Genomic DNA, 23626 nt, shown 5'->3' with positions numbered 1-23626 from the left:
ATGCAATGAAGTTCATAATGACATGTCGTGTTTCAGCTTTAGATTTCATGAGATGTACCCATGTAAAACGTGAGCAATCGTCAACAATCGTTAGCAAATACTTGTGACCATGCATGGATAGTTTCGAACATGGGCCCCATATGTCCATGTGAAGTAAATCGAAAACATGAGATGCATGTGAATTGCTAGAAGAAAACGACATTTTCTTGTGTTTTGCATAATGGCATGTGTTGCATACAAAGTTTATGTTATTAGTCAGAAGATGTAACATCCCAATTTTTGTAATCTAGATTAAAAAGGATTGTTATTTATAAATAAATAAAGTTTTAGAAAAATGATGAGATTTTATAAATAAATAAATAAGGAGATATAGTTATTAATTAAAATAATAATTTGAGAGAAAATAAAAAGGGTATTTCATTTATTTGTTTGATAGAAAATAAAATAGAGTTCCTTTTTATAAAATATTAAAAATAAATAAATAGAGTAATAATAAGTTGTGTGTACCCTAGGTATAAATAGCGATGTTAGGTCAGTTTTTAGACTGACGATGTCTCTTCTTTCCCTCATTTTCGTTTTCCCTCTCCTCCTCTCCAAAACCCTTTCTTTTTCCCGCAGCCCACCAAACCTGTCTCAGAAAAACGACGATCTCAGACTCGTTCACCGTTGGATCGTGGTGAAATTTGAGTACCACGTTTGTAACCCAATTTCGAACATTCTCACCGTTGGGAATTTCAAAATCATATCTGAGCTTAGAGGAAAACCCTTCGCATTGTAGCATTTTAATTTCCCACAGAAACCCAAAACTGTCTCGGTAAAACTACGATCCCGGTTTCGTTAACCGTTGGATTTTCATGAAATTTGGATATGTTATTAGAAATTCAATTGCGCACAATTCCACCGTTGGGATTTTCGAGATATTATTCGCAGAGGGAGAAAAAGAAATCACATGAAGACAGTACAAGTGGAGGTTTTAATCTCTTCTCCGTCTCTCTGACGTTTGGGAATTCTATCGGAGCATTCGGAGGAATAACTGAAGGAATCTCAAGGAACCGCTAGAGATGTTACTATCGCTGGCTGAAGACACGTGAGTCCGCTCAGAGGTAAGGGATGAGGTTATCGCAATTGGGGATTAGAATGAACATGTGTAGGGATCCTTAGAGAACTAAATTTGGGTTTATTTTGGGATGTTTATTGAATTATAATTTTCTCTTTATGATTATAAATATAATATTATTGTGTTCTATGTACCAATTGATGTCTTGATGAGAATTGATTGATAAACTTGAGTGCTCTTGATGTCTTTGTGTTTAACCCATGAATTTGATTAATTGATTTTGATATAATTGTGAGAAATTATTCCAAGGATTTTACACTCCATGTTGTGATGAAATCTTTTGTATAAATTGTTATGTTGAGGTTATGAAATGATGATTCAAACTGTGAGTATGTGATAAATTGAACATGTGACGGATGATGAAATACATGTGTATTGAGATGAGATGTGTGTATTGAGTTCTGAACTATGAACTGTGCAATCACACAATTGTAAGACCCTTTAAGGACGACGAATATTGTGATGGGATCCACTGTGGGAACCCGACGAGTTAAAATGATTTTGAAAACAATTGAGTAGATGTGTGTATTGCATAGTTCATAGGTAAAGTGTACATGATTCATGAGGTGTGATAACATGTTAAATTGAGATTATACCATTGTGATTGGGATTAAGTGTATGTGATAAATTGAGTATGTATATGATTGAGTTATATATGTGCATTGAGTTGTGAACTATGAATTGTACAATCACACGATCATAAGTCCCTTCAAGGGCGACGAGTTAATGCTAAGTCCCTTTTAGGGCGACGAGTTGATGTTAAGTCCCTTTTAGGGCGACGAGTTGATGCTAAGTCCCTTTTTGGGCGACGAGTTAATGTTAAGTCCTTTTAAGGGCGACGAATTAATGATAAGACCCTTAAAGGGCGATGAGTTAAAATTATTTTGAGAACAATTGAGGAGCCGTGTGTTTTGTACAGTTCATAGATAGAGTCTGTGTGCTAAAATAATTTTAGGGGTTGGACCTGAATCAGGAGGGAGAGGCCCTGACGGACTCTTCGGAGTGTAGGCCTTGGGGGTCACCGGGTTTGAGTGCTCCTTTAAGCCTATGTTGATCCCATATGGTTGGAGCATTCTTACAAAACATTATGACCCTGACTGGTCTCCCTATGATCTTACTTAGTGAGAGTGACCTGACAAACCCATTGTGTGGTGTGTCTTGTTATGTACTCCTAAGTGCCCCTGGGTGGTTTTTCACTGACATGGTACCACATTGCATATAGGCTTGAGTCTTAGCATAACTGTCGCATACGCTGGCTAATTGTTTATTATGAAATTGATGTGTTATTATGTCTTGATCGGAGTGTGTGATTCCTGTGTATAATGATTGATGATTGAAAGGTGTGATTGATGGATGAAAAGTGTGATTGATGAATGACAAAGTGATGAAATAATGTGAGATATGCTAAGTAAATTGTATTTGGCTACTATATGTTGTGTTGTTTCTCTCTAGTAGTTAGCAATGTGATAACTCACTCCCGGTTTGCTGTTTGTGTTTGGATCCTATGATGATCTTGAACTTTGTGTTCGTGGGAGCAGATGAATAGGTGGATGACTATGAAGAACCTCATGCTAGAGGACACGGGAACACCACGCTCTGATAGGATGTGACATTAGGATATAGGTTCTATATTAATTGTATGAGACTTATATGACTTTCTTTGAGTCGAGATGACTTTATTATTTATTTGGACAAGTTTGAATATGATGTAGAAGAAAGTGAATGTGAGCCTTTTACCCATTTGAAAAGCTTGTATTTAAAAATGTTTTAAAAATACTTTTAATTAATATTTGAATTTTTATTCCTTTATTAATATATATGTGAGGGGTAGAGGGTGTCACAGAAGAGGATAATAGGTTTTCATACATTGTATTCTTTCAGCTGATGGGTGACCCAACCTAAAGTACCAAAGGTCTATGGGAATTACATTGCATCGAGGATGGATGATGGTAGAGTTTATAGCTTTGGTGGTTATCTGGTTTGGTATCAGGTGATAGAGACCATGCTTTGCTTCAACTATACCAATATTCATATGGTTGTTCGTTTCCTGCAATACGCATGATGTGGAAGAAAAGATTAATTCACAATTAATGGAAGATACAAGCTTTGATATCGAAATAAGATTGAACGTGAAAGTGGGTATATAAAGAACATTGTGTAAGGTTATGTTGGGCGAGAGCTGAATTGTTCCTGAATGAGTGGCATGAACATATTGGCCGTTCGGAAGTTTTACTGTGATTGGGTTGATTCGTCTATGGGAGTGAAGGTTATGCAAGGAGCTAGTCACATGATCTGTAGCCCCTGAATCTAGTATCCAGGAGGTGGAAAGCGCACTGGTAGAAGGTGACATACCTAGGTTTATTGGAGTATTGACGGTGCATGAAGAAATTGATGCAACCTGTTTGGGTTGATTGGGTGCCGTGTTCTCGGCGGATGGCTCCTGGATTAAGGCGAGTAGTGCCTTGTACTGCTCAGGGGAGAAGCGAACGAACTCATGGGACTCATGATGCTGAGCTTGATCATCAGTGGCTTTGCTTTCTACTGCCACTACGTTGTTCATGGTGGTCCTTTCACCGTAAGGCTTGTATCCCGGCGGGTACCCATGTTTCCGATAGCAGACATCCACTGTATGTCCTAACTTGCCGCAGTGGGTGCACGTTTTTCTTCCATTGTTACTCTTATTTTTCGCATCGTAATTAGAGGGCACTCCATGCTTCTTATAACACACGCTTTCCACATGACCAATGCGTCCGCAGAAATCGCAAATGGTCTTCGTGGCGTTAATGGAGATGTCTTTGGGTTCGAAGTTGATACCTGGTCCGGTGTTACCTAGCAATTGCCTTTCCTGTTGAGCTACATAGGAGAATATTTTGGATATGGCGGGTATGGGATCCATGAGAAGGACGTGAGAACGAATGTTAGCGTATTGTTCATTCAAGCCTCGCAGGAACTGCATAGCTCTATCCTCGAGCTTTCGTTGCGCGATAATGGTGAAAGCAGTGCAGGAGCACCTGATATTGCAGGAATAGATTGGATCAGGTCTAAAGTTCTCAATCTCATCCCAAATCATGCGTAGACGAGTGAAATACTCAGTAACTGTAAGTGAACCTTGCTTCATCGTTGAAGCTTCTTGCTGGAGATCGGAGATTCGCAAAAGATCCCCCTGTGAATACCTTGATTTCATGTCGCACCAAATTTCCTCAGCTTTGTCCATCCAAAGTATACTTTGCCGTATGGAGGTAGCCACTAAGTGAACTATCCACGAAACAACCATATTGTTGCACCGGCGCCACGCTCCATGCATTCTATCCGTCTTCAGTGGTTTAGGCGCGCTTCCATCTATGAACTCCACTTTGTTCTTGGTACTTAATGCAGTGACCATGGACCTACTCCATGAGTGGTAGTTAGTTGAGTCTAGGACTGGGGAAACGAGGGCAATGGTCGGGTTCTCGCTCGGATGGAGGTATAGGTAACTCTCCGTGTTATTGATTGATGCTTCATTCATGGTGGATTATTGAGGGTAGTGGAAGAAGGAATGTCAGCGCAACAGAACTCTCCACCAGAAGAGCTCTGATACCATGATAACAAGATGAGGTATCATAAGGAAAGGGAGAACTAAAACAACTCAAAGAAAAATGATCTGCAGCTCTTGCTTTATTCATCAATGGCGGAAGCTTATATACATGAGATGTAAGGTTGTTATAACCGAAAGCTAACTAACTTAACTAACTTCTCCATAACCAACTTAACCAACCTAACTAATGCCGTTAAGAATTATGTTTTTTCATCCTCACCTCCATTTGCTAGAGCGACGCAAAGAAGCTATGCACGATATTTTACCGTAGTTGAGTAGTATCATTTCTCAACTATAAATAAAATCAAACGTTGCTTCAGGCTAAAATAAAATAATGTTTCGGTAACTTCATAATTTTCATTTTCAAAAAAAATAAAAATAAAATGCTTTACACTTTTGAATCAAGGGTTGATAGCACGAAATAATGATCAGACGACCTCGAATTGGTTGTTTTCTTCACACGCTGACACGCGTCAAAATATCAGTGGAACTTGATCAAAATTCGTACACAATATGTCAGAATCCATCACACCACAAACAATCTCCGTCGTAAACACGATTCAGTGCAGCGCACCAGCTACAATATTTTGACGCACTCACATATTTGTCGCGTATATAATCGTCTGATGAAGATCAGACGGTTGGGATCTTAAACGTGTGGTTCGTTTGATCTATCAAACGACTAAAATAACTGTAGTATGATTGAGTACGTGGGATGGCGAAAACAGGGAATTGGAGTCCTCTTTCTTCTCCCTCTCGCACTGCGCCATATTCAAATACACTCACTCACTCAGTGGCACAAAAACACGCACACTCACTCACAAACACTCTTCCCAAAACCCTAAACCCTCACTTTTTTTTTTCCGACGAGAATGGCCGGCGGCATCGACATGTCCCTCGACGACATTAAGAAGCGTTCAGCCGCCGCCGTGGCTTCTCGCCGCCGATTCACGGTTGTTCACAACCCGGCCAGAACGACGCCGTACCCGATTCCGCAGGTGAGTTAGGGTTTCATGCTTTCCTATTTTTCCCTTATTATTATTATTACTAAGACGAAGAAAAGAGAATGTTAGTGTTTGATTGGTTGTCAGGTAAGGCAACAGAGCATGGTTGCATTATTTCCAGAAATGGTTTTGGAGGAGTCAGGTGCGGCTAAGATTGAAAGTGGCACCAAGCTCTATTTATCTAACTTGGATCATGGAGTTACCAACGATGATATCAAGGTTCATCATCATCTACACTAGAAATTCTGTTCTGCTTTATTTTCCCCCTACTTTTTTACTGTTTTACTTTGTATGTGTTATGATCCATTTTTCTTTGTACGTCTCGTGACAATAGTAGTAAATGTTCTTTCATCAGGGTGATACAAATATAGTTTTAGGTCCTTCAGTTTTCTTTTCAGTCAAATTTGGTCATGCTCCCTGTACTTGTATTTTTTATAAGTTATTTTATTATTAATTAATTTCTTCACTCGCCCTAGTGTCTTATGTTTCATAAAGAGAGATGAAAATAACAGATTATCAAAAAAAATATGAGAATCAAAGTTATTGGTCTTTACAGTATTGGAACTTAGGTCAATTTGGACTGAAAATTGAAGGACCTGAAACACGTTTTACCCTATAATTTCAACTTTTGTTCTTATCCGTGTCATAATTTTGCTCCTAACTTCAAAAGTGTAGCATGCTTGAATCTCTGTATTCCGAAAGTTTGCGTCTGTGGAGAGGTGCAGAAAATGTCACAACTTGCTACTGTTTGCTACGTATTCGATTGGTTTCTATATCTTTGTTAATGTTAAATTTTATGTCATTTCTGATGGCAACCCTGTCATTCTTCTGGTTTATGAAGTCAAAGTTGTCACATCTCAGTTTTTTCCCCTCCTTGTCTTTGGTTGAGGTACATCGGGCTACATACCCAAATGGCTTGTGTCAAACATCAAATATACATTGAAAAAGAGAAAACACAAATTGTAGTAGCCCTATTTCTTTTGGTCTGTCAAATAATGCAAAAAATTGAAAAATTGTGTCTGACTTTCACAGCTGCTGTTCTCGGAAGAGGGTGAATTGAAAAGCTACACTATTCATTATGATCAGAGTGGAAGATCAAAGGGAACTGCAGAAGTTGTGTTCGTGAGGCATTCTGATGCTTTATTAGCCATCAAGAAATACAACAATATGAGGCTTGATGGAAAGCCATTGCAAATTGAGCTTGTTGGAACAAGTTTGGCTACTCCTGCTGTCGCTCCTCTTTGTCAAAATAACTTGATGGGAAGACCAAATGATGTCCATTTTAGGTGTGAAATTCTGATTCTTGATCGTTTGAGCTTCTCAGCTTTATATATTTCTTCATCTAGTCTGAATTGTGAACCTATCATATCATTTATCCTTTGAAATACTCGATAACCTTAATTTGAACTTTGCAGTTTCTCACTTGTGTTACCTGAAATCACAGGTTATATTTAGATAGTCCTTGGTTCTGACTTCTGAGTATATGAATATATAATTGTTTTTCAATAAATAAATGTAAATTCATGTGGAGTGTACATGCTGCATATGTTATTATAGTGATACCCTGGAATTGTGCTTAACTGCTCATACATGGCAGGTTTTATCCTCCATGTCCCTTTTCTTAGATATCTTCTCTGTTACTATTAATTGCAAGTTCTGGAATACTGTACTACTTTTTTATGCAGCACACGAGGAAGGGTTGGCGATAGTGGGTTTCACAATGACTTTGCACAGGGCTACCTTCCAAGGGGCCGTGGAGAAGAGAAGGACCATATTCGAAAGGTGTCTTTTAGAGATCTTGATCATAGCTTTGAGAGGTTTCACCGCACTCAGAGTCAGAGAAGCTACGCAAAAGTAAATGGCAATTTTGGAAAGGTGACTGCTAAAGATCTTGATGATGACTTGGAGAGGTATCACTTAGAGGCTAAGCGGATTAAAAAGCAAAATGGAAAGTGAGATAATTACTGATAGCTTTAATGACTCATTCTGAGTACATACGACAGACAAGCATTGTTTATAACATAATGGTAATATGTCTGGGGTTTCTGTTTTCTAATTTTTGTTGCAAAATCTTAACATTCCCATGTAGCTCCTATAAACAAGGAAGAGACAATTGAATGCAACAATGTAGATTTACACCCTAACGCGCTAATTAGATTTCTAAGCACAAAAAACTGACAATTCTGATTTCATCCAATTCCGTGTGTCCCGTTAATTGCATCAAGGAACTATATAAAGTCTAGAAACTCTTCCATGCAAAGAGTCACAATTAAGTTATCCAAAATTTTAAGGACTGCAAAACATGTTGGTAGTTAAAGTTAATTTCATATTTCTAGGTTTGTTTCAATCAGGTCAAAATATTGTGATGTTTAACCAACACGTTCATCATGGCTATTGCTAGGTGCATCCAGCACTATTGTTTGTGTATCTAGCAATTTAAGTAAAGTGACAAAAATGTATTTTACTTAAATTTTAAAAACCCTCTCCCTCTCATCTTCCTCGTGGAGTCCATACTCCTTCCGTCACAACGCGTCTTCGTCCTCCTCCGTGTCTGCGTCTTTCTTGCCACGCTGTCATCGTAGTTAGCCTCTGTTGGCTCCGTTGAGGCCGTCTACACCATCGTCGTGGTATTTCGTTGTCAAGGTAAGTTTTTTTGTTTTGTTTTCGTTGTTCATTAGCGCATTCGTATCTTTGTAATGATGTACAGGTTACATAATTCGTATGCGTTATACGAATTAATTAATCTATATAACGCGTATGGATGTTATACTAATTAGGTTAATCCGTATGTGTTATACGACAGATTACCTAATACGGATTAGTTAATCCGTATAATGCATCCGGATTATGTAATTGTATCTTTTTTAATTATCAATAAATTCATTTTATTTATTTTTTTAATTAGTATTTTTTTTATAAAAAGTATTATTTTGATTTATGTTTTTAAATAGTTGTTTTTTTTATTAAATATAAATATAATTTTTTTTGTTTGTAAATAGTTATTGTTTATTTTTTAAATAAAAAATAGATTATTTACAATTATTTTTTTAAATGGTAGTTGTTTTTTTTAATTGTAAATATATTAATTTTATTTTTGTTTGTAAATAGCTATTGTTTCTATTTTAAATAAAAATAGTTTATTTTGAATTATGTTTTTAAATAGTGATTTTTTAATTCTAAATGTATTAATTTTTTTAAATAGCTATTGTTTATTTTTAAATAAAACATTTATTTTGAATTTTGTTTTTAAATAGTTAATTTTTTAATTTTAAAAAATATTTTATGAATTATGTTTTGAAATTGTTATTTTTTTAAAATTAAAATATATTATTTTCAAATATGTTTTGAAATAGTTATTGTTTTTTCAAATGAAAATATATTATTTTAAAATATGTTTTCAAATAGTTATTGTTTTTTTAAATTAAATCAAATATGTTTTCAAATAGTTATTGTTTTTTTTTTTAAATTAAAATATATTATTTTCAAATATGTTTTCAAATATTTAGTGTTTTTTAAAATTAAAATATATTATTTTCGAATATGTTTTTAAATTGTTATTTTTTTAAAATGAAAGTATATTATTTTAAAACATGTTTTCAAATAGTTATTGTCTTTTAAATTAAAATATATTATTTTCAAATATGTTTTGAAATAGTTATTATTATTTTTAAATGAAAATGTATTATTTTCAAATTTGTTTTGAAATAGTTATAGTTTTTTAAATGAAAATATATTATTTTCAAATATGTTTTTAAATATTTTTTTAAAAATAAAAATATATTAATTTCAAATAGTTATTTTTTTAAGTATAAATATTTTATTTAAAATGTTTTTTAAATAGTTAGTCTATTTTAATAAAAAATAGATTATTTTCATTTTTGTTTTGAAATAGTTATTGTTTTATTTTGTAATTATAAAATTAATTAAAAATAAAATTTGAATATATATATATATATATATATATATATATATATATATATATATATATATATATATATATATATATATATAATATTTTTTTATTTATGAATGATTGCATTGTAATTGGTTGAAGTATTATTTGAATTTTGACATAGATTTTTATGTATGTTCAAATTTGCAGATTATGGTTAGAACTAGAGGTTTATGTCGTGCTTTAGGCAAAGTTGTAAGAAGAGCCCTAGGGAGAGAAGATAATCGTGATTCAGATGAATCTCTCCAACAGCGAAGGCCAACAACATCTGCACGTAGGCATCGAGAAATTGCCGCTGTTGCTGAGGAGAGTCCTCACCTGGATGACGCAGCTGAAGAGGTCTTCCAACAATCTGAAGGAGTAGTTGTTGATGATCAGGGTTTTCCAGGCGGGCCGCGCGACACATCAGTTCTGACTGCCTATGCTGATCATGTTGTAGTCATTGTTTGGAATTGAGAGGTATTTATAGTTTTAAAAAATTATATTTCAACAAGTTTTTGTTATTATTGTTAAAATTATTTAATTCTTTTTATGAACGTCCAAAATTGAAGTTATCCTCCCATGGAAGACAAGTTCATAAATTCGGGAGGCCTGCTATTGAGATTGAAGGGTTAGTCGTTGCCACAAGATTAAGTCCTTTGATCGCATGTTCATTGGACATTGGCGATCAAAAACTTATATATGTTTTTACGGAGAGGTGGCATAAGGTGTAGAAGCAAAGCTTTCAAGATTATTTTGATGATGCCAAAGATTTTTAAAAAGATACATTAAAAAAGATTAAAGAAATCAAGAAGATTCAAGAGAAGACTCAAGATATGCAAGAACCTCAAGAAAAGCATCAAGATAAGTATAAAAAGAATTTTTCAAAGAAAAGATTGAATAACACAATTTGTCCAAAAGAATTTTTCAAAATCTTTTACTAGAGTTTTTACTCTCTGGTAATCGATTACCAGAAGCCCAAAAATAGTTTTATAACTGTTTTACAAAGTAGTAATCGATTACCATGGGCATGTAATCGATTACCAATGTTTTTGAACGTTGAATTTCAAATCTCCAGAGTCACAACTTGTGACAAAATATTTTCAAAATAGTGTAATCGATTACACAATATTTGTAATCGATTGCCAGTGGTTTTTGAATGTTGGATTTCATACCTTAATGAAGAGTCACGACTTTTGATAAAATAAACTGTGTAATCGATTATACCATTATGGTAATCGATTACCAGTGACTGATTTTGAAGAAATTGCAAAAGAGTCACAACTTTTAAAGTGATTATTAGTTTTTGCCAAGAGTCAAAACTTTTAACATGGTTCTTCAAGAGTCATTAAATGATTATAAATATGTGACCATGACACGAATTTCAAATATTGATTAACACTAATTCTTAACATCTTTCTAAAGAGTTTTTGTTTAACACTAGCTTTGTCAAGAAAAGTTCATCGGGCAAAAACTTGTGCTATTCTATTTTCTTCCTCTCCTCAATTCTTACAAAAAGTTTTTCAAGAGACCTACTCTTGGTGACTGTTTTCAAGATAAGGTCTTCTTGGTTGCAAACACTGAACACAAGGGACCAACGTTCCTTGAGTTCATTGCAAGAAGCAGGATTTGCTTCTTGATTGATCACTGGACACAAAAGACCAACGTCTTTTGGGTTCATTGCAAGAAGTGGGTATAACTTTTTGGTTGTTATCACTGGACACAAGGGACCAACGTTCCTTGGGGTTCATTGCAAGAAGTGGAAACAACTTCTTGGTTGTAATCACTGAACACAAAGGATGGAAGTTCTTTGGGGTTTATTGCTTGTAAAGGATTTTACAAGGATAGTGAAAATCTCAAGCGGGTTGCTTGGGGACTGGACGTAGGCACGGGTTTTGGCCGAACCAGTATAAATCCAGTTTTGCATTCTCTCTTTCCTTAATCTCTTTTACTTTCTATTGTGTTTATATTTCTTTAAGTTTACTTCTCCTTATTTGTTATTCAAGTAACTTACAATTAAAGAAATAATTAAATCTAGGGAATATCTAAGAAAGAGAAATTTTCAATTAAGAATAGTCAACGAAATCTTAATTCAACCCCCCTTTCTTAAAATTTCTTAGGCCACTTGTCCAACATAAGGAAACTAGCAGTTTCCATCTTCCAGTAGGAGAGGTCGTCATCACCCTCGATGATGTGGCCTCTTTGCTTCATCTGCCCATCATAGGCGCATTCCACAGCTTCGAGACTCTTCATGTCGACGAAGCAGTGTTGATGTTAGTGGAGTTACTTGAAGTCAGTGAAGATGAAGTCAAAGCTCAGACAGTACAGTGTCATGGGGCATATGTAAGACTATCATGACTACGAGACATTTATCATAGCAAATGTGAGGCCGAACACTGGACTATAACAGCTCGAGCTTATCAGTTGCATTTTCTAGGTTGCACTCTTTTTGCTAACAAGAGTGCAACACACGTGCATGTGGTGTTCTTGGACACCTTTCGAGACCTCTATCAGAATGAAAGCAACGCATGGGGAGCTGCCTCCCTAGTGCATATGTACAATGATTTGAATGATGCTTGTAAGAGTGACAACATACAACTTGTTGTATATATCACACTATTACAGGTAATTGTCATTGAATTTTATTTAATATTTTTTTTTATGTTTTGATTTGATATTTTTTTTTGTTTTGAAAATTTGTGTAGTGTTGGATTTATGAGCATTTTCCATCTGTTGCTGAGGGTTTTACGGATGAAGACTATGATGAAAGGTCACCATGTGCCTACCACTGGACCTATACGAAGGCATTACCAGCGTCAACGTATCGAAAGCGTCTAGATCGACTGACGACTGCTAATGTTTGTTGGATGCCTTATGGTGCCATCATGCAATTAGAGACTTCGACCCGATTTCATGTTTTTCTAGACATTTTCGATGGGATCCCGTTGTTGTCATACTCTGACCAGAGAGGGTTGTGTGGTAATTTGGGTATGTTCAGACGATTCCTCCATACTTTCCGGGTTCAAGATTATGCGTGGAAGATATTGACGATAGATGGATGCATTTCTCTGACTACCTTGCATCGGTTGGCTAGATTTGTGTTGTGCCTGGAAATCTGCACCAGACTATATGGAGTGGTTCTACATGATTTTGCATCCATTCATGAGGCTGACACAGCTTGGGGATCCACCCAAACATCCACCTATCGTGCAAGATGAGACATATGTCGAACCAGATATGCCTCAGTACTTGGTGGTGGCAGCAGCTATGGAGGAAGCATTTGCGCATGCACCTTCTGATTTGGAGCAGCCTAGACATGCAATGGTAACATATATATATATATTCATCCTACTTTTAATTTCATTTAATTTAAACATGCAATATGGTTATACCTTATCCGTTGTTGTGAATGTCATAGGAGGCTTGTCAAGCAATAGCTGAAAGGTTGGAGAGGTTGTTCAACCTAAGGATAGTGACTGAAGGCACAAAAACATATGTTGTCATGCAAGATTGCCTAAGGATCGCTAGAGGTGTCACTGTGGATCACAATGTATATGTGATGTCGCGACGAAGAGGTGTACAGATCATGCATGTAGACATTTAGAATTTTTTAGGAAAATTTATAGACTGTTTATCATTTTATTTTATTTGACAACATTTTTCTTTTAGCAATTTTATTTGAATTGTTTTTTATATTACCATTGACAAACATAAATTATTTAACAACTGCTTATATCAACACACGTAAATTAAACTTTCCACACTTTAATTTTTTTTAATAACTTTCGAATTAATCTTAAAGCGTAATACTAAACCCTAGTCTGCAAAACCCCTAGTTTTTGATGTTATACTAAACCCTAGTTTTCACGTCATAGTTAACTCTAACAATGCACGTAACACTAAACCCTAAGTATTATAGTAACCCTAAACCGTTTTAACATAAGGTGTAATAAATAATTATAAGAATTTCCAATGAAACAACTATATATTATTGTAGTCCATGACAATGTCATAGGTACCTAAATGTTCGCTCTTCACTTAAATCAACATAGTATCTTTTCAACATCATCAAATTTTTGCACTGCTGCATTCTACTAATATATGGAGTTGGTCACTGCTTTTCCTGAGGATGACAATTTCTAGACCATAACAACGTTAGAGGCGGTAAGGGACAGCGGTCTCTTAAATAAAATTGTTACACATGCACAAACAATTTCACGTTATGATAACACAATTAATTTCATAAATTTAAAAACGGGATTATGATGAATCTACCTGAACAAAATGATTGTCATACACATGACCAATACATATTACGCGATGTACAAAAGAATTTGTTGGTGGTTGACTTCTAAGAAGAAAAAATGTCATGCTTTGTTGTAGAGACAATGATACAAGGATAACATTATACCTTGATGTAATGACATATCTCATGTCGATTATATCTATCCACTTATCCATAGTAACCTGCATGAACTAGTTATATGAATTATATTTATTTAAACTAAATTTTAAATAAAAAAAACAAAACATAAATTACATATCATGGATAATCCATCAATAAATAGGGATCTCTTTAATTCTTCAAATCTATCTATGCCACTAAGGAGGTTGATATACTCATCAGATCATTTGACAAGTTCTTTAAGCAAATGTTTGCGCACCAACGACCATGAATCCTCACCCATACCTAATAAGGCAACAATTGCACAATATCCACAATTATTGTTAGCTTTGACATCGATAATGTTTTCAATGAAATCGTGAATGAACGGATGGAATTGATTCAACATCGGCATAGTTCTTCTTGGAATTGGTTGGTCAGATGATGATCAAACTTTGTTGATCTTTGATTTTTGGTCATCGGTTTCTTTTGAGCAACTTTGGTGTTGACATTTTCTGGAGGAGGACACATAGAGTTTAGATCAGGATAGGCAATTTCCCGGAATTTACTCTTTAGAGTAACTTTGCCACAAACGTCAATCTCTTCAAATCACTTGGATATGGTTTCCATCTCTTCGGTTATGGTCACTAGGGGCTTAGATAATCCTTGGTCTGAAAAACTTAGCCTCCACCAAAACATATGGAGTGTCTCAAGTGGTATGGTACCAACAACATATTTAGATAGCTCACATGCATCTGGAAGACCGTGATTAGTTTTCATGACACATCCACGACGAGAAGGGTTTTTGCCAGCATAATGTACACACTCAATGAATATACTGATCCCGTTCAAGAAGCTTCATTAGATGTTGCATTTCAGTATCACTACCTCTTATGGAAAAATGGTATTCACTTCTTGCATTGTATATTTGTTTGATTGTTGTATAACTATTGACATTGTGCTCCTTCAACGTTAACAGAATATTTCTTGGTTTCACCATTGACTTTGTCATATCAGCAATAATTGTCTTTCATCCTTAGTCAATCGATCAACGTATGGATGTCTAACTAATGACTTTTCTATTTCATGATTATGACTCCTACACATTAACTTCACCATCCATCCTTGGCCTCCAATCACTGGTTTCCCACGAAGCTTAAAGGGACACCCACATTTCCTACTGTCAATATTTCTTCTTTCAAAATCTTTCTTCCTAGACCTATATTGGTCACTCCTTTCACAACCAATTAAGACAAATAAAGTCCTTCCCCTTATACCACTGTTTGTGTCTAACCTTATAATCACCGCCACAAATCCAACTTCATAAGCAACAGATGGAGCCCATTGCAAAACATCATCTCGGGTAGCAAACACTTACAATGCAATTCATACAAGTTTAGTCTTCAAAGGGACATTCATTTTATTAATTTATTAACAATAAATCACATTAATACCTAAGAAGTATTGAATGCATCAGGACAGTTAACATGTTCTTCATTCACATCAATTTCGTCTTCATTTTATTCATTTATATCAACTTCTTTAGATATTATACTATTATACATCAATTGATCTTCGCCCATCTTAACAACACATTCAAAAATTTTAACATCACAAACAAACAACCCCTAACCGCACCATACATATACTATCACACAAAATCCTATGTAATTTTTTACTACATATAATATTATAAAGCATTAAAATTGATAACCCTATATATTAAAAACCAATAACATCAAATTTTTCTACTTACAATTCATAAGCATATAATACATAAAAAAATTATAATCGGACCATATGTAGTAAAATAATTATTTTATTCAACTTAATTCTAATTCATGAAATTATGACCACACAAAACAATCAATTTTAGACCACAACAACTCAAATAAATTATACATAAATTACAAGGGTAAATTATCTTACAATTAATATCATTTCCAAAATATAAAAATAAGTAATTACAAATTGATTATCAATCTACACTTATTTAAAAATATTTAAAACAATAATACGAATTACATTTAAAAAAAACAAATAAACAAATAAATTTTTTATACACATTAATTTATTTTTTTTAACAATCATTCTAACATATTTATAATTCAAAAAAAATTAAAAAATTAATATTTATTTTAATTTAAAAAAATTAAAAATTCGTATAGTTCATACGGTACGGAGTACCTAATCCGTATAAGTCATACGAATTAGTTAATCCATATGACTTATACGGATTAGGTAATCCGTATAAGTCATATGAATTAGTTAATTCGTATGAGTTATACTGATTACATAATATGTATAAATCATACGAATTAATTAATCCGTAAGTTATAATAAAACTTATGGATTAATCAATCCATAAGTTTTATATAACTTACAAATTCTTTAATCTGTATGTTATGCAAAAAAAAAATAATGCTGACGTACCCAGACGTATCTCCATTAACAACCAAACCAACCATCGCAACAACCACCACTGATGTACCTCCGTAATACTTTCACCTCGACCGAAGCGACATAATGCACCTCTCACAACAATGAAAAACCAGAAGAAACCGAGAAAACGAAGGAATGAATGTGTTACTATAAAAAAAAAGTAACTTAAAAGAAAGAAAAAAACAATAAGGACATTTTTGGAATTACATTTTATTATTGGGTGTACAAACAATATGGCTGTTGTAGCTAGCAACACCCGTTCATCATTCATCATCTTGATTTGGTTTGGGTGATGACAAAAAAGAAATAAAAAACTGAAGAATCAAGAACAAAACCAAAGAAAAATAATCATTTCTTTGGATTCTGTTTTCATCAAGAAACAAGAAGTTGGCCCATAACCAACTTTAAGTCCGTTTAAGTTGTGAAAAATAGATGTCCAAATAGAAAACTTGTATACAGTGATGCAATCAAGAAATTTTACACACTCTGTCAATGGTGGCACTGTTCTCATGTGAGCCTGAGTACATTATAGCCTTAATGGGAGCATTTCAAGCCAGGTGATGCTAGGTGCACCTAGCATTATTGCTGGTGCACCCAACATCCTTGTGCCACTGTTTCATTTGCTTTGGTTGTGCCGTTGGAGCTTCTTCTTTGTTGGAAGTTCGAGCTTCTTCTCCTCCATTGGTTGTCAACATTGAGGACTTGCAGCTTCATTGTGTTGTTCCACCGTCGAGGTAAGCTTTTTCTCCTCGTTAATGGCTGCCCTTTCGTTTTTGGTTGTGTTGTCATACAAATCTACATGATCTGTGTTTGTAATAAGATATGTATTACTCATATGGATCAACTTGATCCCTATGAGTCACAAGGATCTAGTTAACCCGTATGACTCATATGAATCTACTTGATCTGTGTGAGTCATACGGATCATCTTGATCCATATGACCCTCTTTAATTGAAAAAAAAAATAGGTATTTATGTTTTGAAAAATGTTTTTAAATAGGTATTTTATTTGTTAGTTTTGTTTTAAAATTAGGTATTGTTTGTGTTTTAAAAAAAAATATGTATGATTGCATGGTGTTATGAAATAGTTTTAAATTTTAATAGTAAATATATGAATTTTGTAGTTGCTTATGTTTATTTTATTTCAATGAAAATAGTCATATATTATTTAATTATGTAGTTGTTATTTTATTTATGAATTTTGTGTTTTAATTATGTAGTCATATATGGTGTTATGAAATAGTTTTAAATGGTGTTATTTTATTTCAATGAAAAATAGTCATATATTATTTAATTATGTAGTTGTTATTTTATTTATGAATTTTGTGTTTTAATTATGTAGTCATATATGCTGTTATGAAATAGTTATAAATGGTGTCACTTTATTTCAATGAAAAATAGTCATATATTATTTAATTATGTAGTTGTTATTTTATTTATGAATTTTGTGTTTTAATTATGTAGTCATATATGCTGTATGAAATAGTTATAAATGGTGTCACTTTATTTCAATGGAAAATAATCATATACTATTTGTAGTTATAAATTTTGTAGTTGTTTATGTTTATTTTAATAGTAAATATTGAATTTGGCCAAAAAATGCATGTGTCAAAATTTGTAGATTATGGTTAGAACTAGAGGGTTAGGTCGTGCCTTAGGCAAAGTTATAGGTAGAGCCCTGGGGAAAGAGGATCATCATCATTCAGGTGATGTTCCCCAGCGGCGAAGGCCTACAGCAGCGCACGTAGGCAGCAGGAAGCTGCTCCTGTTGTTGAGGATGATCCTGTGGTGACTGAAGACTTACATGCACATGTTGAAGAAGCTGTTGATGATGCTGAGGGACTTCCAGGTGGACTGCGTGACCCATCAGTGCTGACTGACTATGGTGACCATGTTGCAGTCATCCTATGGAATGGAGAGGTATTTAAAATATTTAATTAAACTTATTTGTTAAGTATTTGTTATTATTTAAATTTATCATAATTTTAATTATTATTTTTATAAGTTGTCGAATCATTTAATTTTTTTTGTAGGAACGTCCTGAATTGAAGTTATCCTCCCATGGAAGGAAGGTTCAGAAATTTGGGAGGCATGTTCCTGAAATTGAAGGACTAGTCGCTGCCACAGGATTAAGTCCTTTGATCCCATGTTCAGTAGACACTGGCAATTGAGGACTTATATCCGCTTTTATGGAGAGGTGACATAAGGAAACTAGCAGTTTTTATCTTCTTGTTGGAGAGCTAACCATCACCCTGGATGATGTGGCCTCTTTGCTTCATCTTCTAATTATAGGCGCATTCTACAGCTTTAAGACTCTGCATGTCGATGAAGCAATCTTGATGTTGGTGGAGTTACTTGAAGTCCCCGGAGAGGAAGCTAGAGCTGAGACAATACAATGTCATGGGGCATACATACACCTATCATGGCTACAAGATATTTATCAGAGTAAATGTGAGGCCGAACATTGGACTGTTGCAGCTCGTGCCTATCTGCTGCATTTTTTAGGTTGCACTCTTTTTGCTAACGAGTGTAACGCATGCTCATGTTGTTTTTTAAACACTTTCTGAGACTTGAGTCAGTGTGGAAGCTATGCATGGGGAGCTGCTGCCCTAGTTCATATGTATGATCATTTGAATGATGCTTGTAAGAGCGGCGGCCGATAGCTTGCTGGTTACATTACCCTATTACAGGTAATTAATATGTTTTTAACATGTTAATTTGGACTATGTTTTTAATATGTTAATTTGACATTTGTTTTATTTTGATCTAATCTTTGTAGTGTTGGATATATGAGCATTTTTCCTCTATTGCTAAGTGTTTGACTGATCCAGACTATGATGAGATGTCACCACGTGCCTGGCGGTGGATTGCTACGAAGGCTTCTTTGAAGTCATTACCAGCATCGAGGTACCAGAAACGTCTAGATGGATTGACAATTGTTGATGTTTGCTGGATGCCATACGGTGAGCACCGTGGAGTGCAGAATTTTGATTAGATTTCGTGCTTTTCAGGACATCTACGATGGAGTCCCATTGTCGTCAGACACCGACCAGAGAGGGTGGTGCGACAATTTGGATATGTTCAAACCATTCCTCCACAGACTACGGGTTCAATGTTATCATTTGAAGATATTAACGACAGGTGGATGCATTACTCTGATTATCTTGCAGTAGTGGGGCAGATTTGTATTGTGTCAGGATAGTGTGCATCAGATTACATGCATTGGTTCTTCATGATTTCTCATCTATTCATGATACAAGCACAGCCTGTTGATCTGGCTAGACATCCACCTGTGACGCAGGATGACACATATGTGGAGCCACATATCCCTGAGGTCCCAGTGGCACCAGCAGCAGCACCGACACATGCCCCTTCTGATGAGGAGCAGCCTAGACATGCAATGGTAAATAATGCTGCATTATTGTTCTTTCAAATGTCATTTAGTTCAATTATTGTAATACTTTATGGGTTGTATTCAATATCATAGGAGGCTTGCCAAGCAATCGCAGAAAGGTTTGAGCGTTTGCTCAACCTAAGGATAGTCAATGCAGGCACAAAAATACACGAGGTCATGGAAGACTGTTTAAGGATCGCTAGGGGTGTCACAGTAGATGGCAATGTTTATGTCAGGTCGCGACAAAGGCAACACACGGATCAGCCATAGACGTCATCCATTTTATATTTTAATATTTGGACTATGTTTATAATTTTCTTGTATTTGACAATATTTTGGTTTTACCAAACATTTTGTAAATGTTAATTTATTTTGGTTTATAATTTTTAGTCTATGTTTATGCCTCTAAATATTAGGGTTAACGTTAACAAATTATTTTAAATTACGTAACTGTTAAACGTACCAGGTAACCCTAGTAATGACGTAACACTATATCCAGTTAACGTTAACAAGTTTTTATACTGATGCATTCTACTAATATATGGAGTTGGCCACTACTTTGCCCGAGGATGACAATTCCTAGACCATAACAATGCTAGAGGCGGTAAAGGATAACAATCTTTTAAATAAACTTGTTGTACATGCACAAACAATTTTATGTTATTATAACACAAATGATTGCATAAATTTAAAAATAGGACTATCTTGAATCTACCTGAACAAAATGATTGTCATAGACGTGACTGATACATATTATGCGATGCACAAAAGAATCTGTTGGTGGTTGACTTCTAAGAGGAAAGAATGTCATGCTTTGTTGTAGCGACAACGATACAAAGATTACATTATACCTTGATGCAATGATATATCCCATCTCGATTGTATCCATCCACTTATCCATAGTAACGTGAATCAAACAAATATACACATCACATTTATTTAAAGTTAATTCTTAAAAAGCAAAACATAAATTACATACCATGGAAAATCCATCAACAAGTAGGGACCTCCTTAATTCCTTGAATCTGTCTGTGCCACCAAAGAGCTTGATATAGTCATCTGACCATTTGCCAAGTTCTTTAAGCAAATGGTTGCGCACCAAGGACCAACACTCTTTACTCATACCTAATAAAGCAGGAATCACACGATATCCACAGTTACCGTCATCTTTTCACATCCACAATGTTGTCAATGAAATCGTGTATAACAGGATGAAATTGATCCACCATCGGCATGGTCCTTCTTGGAATAGGCTGGTCAAAAGATGATGCATTACGCTTCACTGAAGAATTACTATTTTGCACAGAATGTAAAGCATCAACATACTCCCAGTAAGACAGATCACGCTTTGTTGATCTTTGGTTTCTCTTCATCGGTTTCTTCTGTGCACCTTTAGTGTTGACCTTTTCTGGAGGAAGACACATAGAGTTTTGATCAGGGCATGCAATTTCCCGAAATTTACTCTCTAGAGTTACTTTATCACAAACATCAAGTTCCTCAAATCTCTTAGATATGGTTTTCATCTTTTCCTTTATGGTCACTTGGGGCTCAGATAACCCTTGGTCTGAAAAACTTAGTCTCCTCCAAAACATATGGATTGAATCTAGTAGGATGCTACCAAGAACATATTTAGATAGCTCACATTCACAAGGAAGACCATGTGTAGTTTTCATGACACAACCACAACAAGAAGGATTCTTGCCAACATAATGTACACGCTCAAACTCAGCAGCAATTTGATTTAAACAACACCTTGAAACCATGCCAAGAAGCCTCTTATATAAGGTAAATTTAAAAAGATGTCCAATCACATGTGTACTTGTTTCAAAGGATGCTTTAATTTCAGTGTGTTGCAGCATGATCATGTTGTTCATGGCATCCCAAACACTACATAAGTCTCCAAGACTATTTTGTAATACTTTTTTTAAAGCCCAATGAGCAGATTCAACCCTACATTTGAAATACACAAAAAACAAAAAATAAATACAATAATTAAAATCCATCAATTCATCAACCCTAATAGAAAAACATGAACATTTTCATACCTGTTTGTTGTTGTGTTTCCTAAGTGCATCACCTTATTCGTCCAAGCTATAACAAATTTTTCCTTGTGGGGGATTATCCATGTTTCGTTAACATAGTTAACAAACATTGGCTAGGGTGAACAAGCAATTTCAAACTTCTTAAGGCAATCATCAAACTGATGTTCCAAAGGACAATCAACCAAACTTCCCCAGGCATCCATCACATATTCCCAAGCATTTTTTTTACCAATTAGGGATTTACATTTTTCCTTGACATTCTTGTCGATGTGAAACCTGTACAACAAGCTTGTACACTCAAGGAATACAATTTTCACTACATTCATCAATGCTAGGTTTCTACCAGTCATAATAATTCCAGGGAAGGCATCACGTCTTAGAAATAAACCTCGAAGTCGTTCTAAAGCCTATACCACATTATTAACACGTTCACCTTCCAGATATGCAAAACCAGCAGAGAATGTCATCCCTGTTGGTGTTACACCAACAAAGTCAAGTAGTGGGAGTCTGTACCTGTTTGTTTGTAGGTACTATTTATCAAAAACACCAAATTACATGCATTGCATAACTTCACTGCATCAAGGTGACACCAAAAGATATCATGTACCATATCTTTATCCTTTAATCTATGCCAATGAATATATTGATCCCGTTCAAGAAGCTTCATTAGATGTTGTATTTCAGTATCACTTCCTCAATGGAAGAACGATATGTATTTCTTGCATTGTATATTTGTTTAATTGTTGTACAAATATTGACATTGTGCTCTTTCAACGTTAGCAGAATGTTTCTTGGTTTGACCATTGACTTTGTCATATCAGCAATAATTATCTTTTCATCCTTAGTCAATCGCTCAGCGTATGGATGTTCAACTAATGACTTCATCAATTCATGATTATGACTCCTACACATCAACTTCACCATCCAACCTTACCCTCCAACCACTGGTTTCCCACGAAGCTTGAAGGGACACCCACATTTCCTACTCCCAGTATCTCTTCTAACAAAATCTTTCTTCTAGACCTATACTGACCACTCCTTTTACAACCAATACCAGTGTTTGTGTCTGACCTCATAATCACCGGCACAAATCCATTTTCATGAGCAACTGATCGAACCCACTGCAAAACATCATCTCGGACATCAAACACCTACAACACAACCCACACAATTTTAGTCTTCAAAGGGACATTCATTTTATCAATTTAATAACAATAATGAAGATTATTACCTAAAAAGTATTGAACGCATATGAACAATCAACATGTTCATTCACACCATATTCTTGTTCATTTTCATCATCCATATCAGTTTCTTCAGACATTATACTGTCATACATTCATTGATCTTCGTCCATCTTAACAACAAATAAAAAATTTTCACATGACAAACATACAACATCTAACTACACTATACATATAATATCATACAAAACTCTACATAATCTTTTACTGCATACCATTTTATAAACACTACAACTCATAACCATATATATTAAAAACCAAAAACCCTATATCAATCTACATACGAATTATTTCAAATACACATATAAACAATTTTTTTTTTTACAAATTTACATACAAACATATTAATAATTAAAAAAATTAACTTTAAACAATTTTTACAAAATTCAAAATGTGTAAACCATACGGATCAACTTGATCCGCATATTAAAATTACACATACAAATCAACTCACTCACCCAGCAACACAACTCGCGCGTACTTGGTGAACCTCC

At 34.8% G+C, this 23626-nt stretch overlaps 2 protein-coding genes across 3 annotated transcripts; both read left to right on the top strand.

Annotated features, from left to right (window-relative positions):
- The first annotated feature begins 5394 nt into the window (after positions 1-5394).
- LOC114385300 (THO complex subunit 4B-like) lies at positions 5395-7839 on the top strand. Of its 2 annotated transcripts, none has more exons than XM_028345317.1 (4): positions 5395-5689; positions 5765-5914; positions 6728-6981; positions 7381-7839. In XM_028345317.1, exons 1-4 carry the CDS (start codon positions 5564-5566, stop codon positions 7649-7651), a joined length of 801 nt encoding a protein of 266 aa, XP_028201118.1. In that variant the 5' UTR covers positions 5395-5563; the 3' UTR covers positions 7652-7839. The 2 variants fall into 2 exon arrangements, with proteins under 2 accessions (XP_028201118.1, XP_028201127.1); XM_028345326.1 differs by having other exon boundaries at positions 5507-5689; positions 5783-5914.
- Positions 7840-9800: 1961 nt separating this feature from the next.
- LOC114370234 lies at positions 9801-19447 on the top strand. The gene is made up of 9 exons (XM_028327532.1): positions 9801-10091; positions 10199-10257; positions 11747-11969; positions 12087-12251; positions 12332-12614; positions 12721-12950; positions 13045-13201; positions 18173-18372; positions 19232-19447. The coding sequence occupies exons 1-9, from the start codon at positions 9801-9803 to the stop codon at positions 19445-19447; spliced, it is 1824 nt and encodes a 607-aa protein (XP_028183333.1).
- The last annotated feature ends 4179 nt before the right edge of the window (positions 19448-23626 follow it).

Source organism: Glycine soja, chromosome 2 (genome assembly GCF_004193775.1).
Source record: "Glycine soja cultivar W05 chromosome 2, ASM419377v2, whole genome shotgun sequence".
NCBI classification, from domain to species: Eukaryota; Viridiplantae; Streptophyta; class Magnoliopsida; order Fabales; family Fabaceae; genus Glycine; species Glycine soja.
The sequence above is the reverse complement of the archived record's forward strand: the minus strand, read 5'-3'. Positions and strand labels throughout refer to the sequence as shown.

Coding starts and splice junctions, on each gene's coding strand:
- LOC114370234 (XM_028327532.1), top strand. CDS start 9,801: ATGGTTAGAACTAGAGGTTTATGTCGTGCTTTAGGCAAAGTTGTAAGA. Junction 11,970..12,086: donor TACAGTGTCATGGGGCATAT/GTAAGACTATCA, acceptor TTTGCTAACAAG/AGTGCAACACACGTGCATGT. Junction 13,202..18,172: donor TGTGATGTCGCGACGAAGAG/GTGTACAGATCA, acceptor GATGTTCCCCAG/CGGCGAAGGCCTACAGCAGC.
- LOC114385300 (XM_028345317.1), top strand. CDS start 5,564: ATGGCCGGCGGCATCGACATGTCCCTCGACGACATTAAGAAGCGTTCA. Junction 5,690..5,764: donor CGCCGTACCCGATTCCGCAG/GTGAGTTAGGGT, acceptor AGAGAATGTTAG/TGTTTGATTGGTTGTCAGGT. Junction 6,982..7,380: donor CCAAATGATGTCCATTTTAG/GTGTGAAATTCT, acceptor TTTTTTATGCAG/CACACGAGGAAGGGTTGGCG.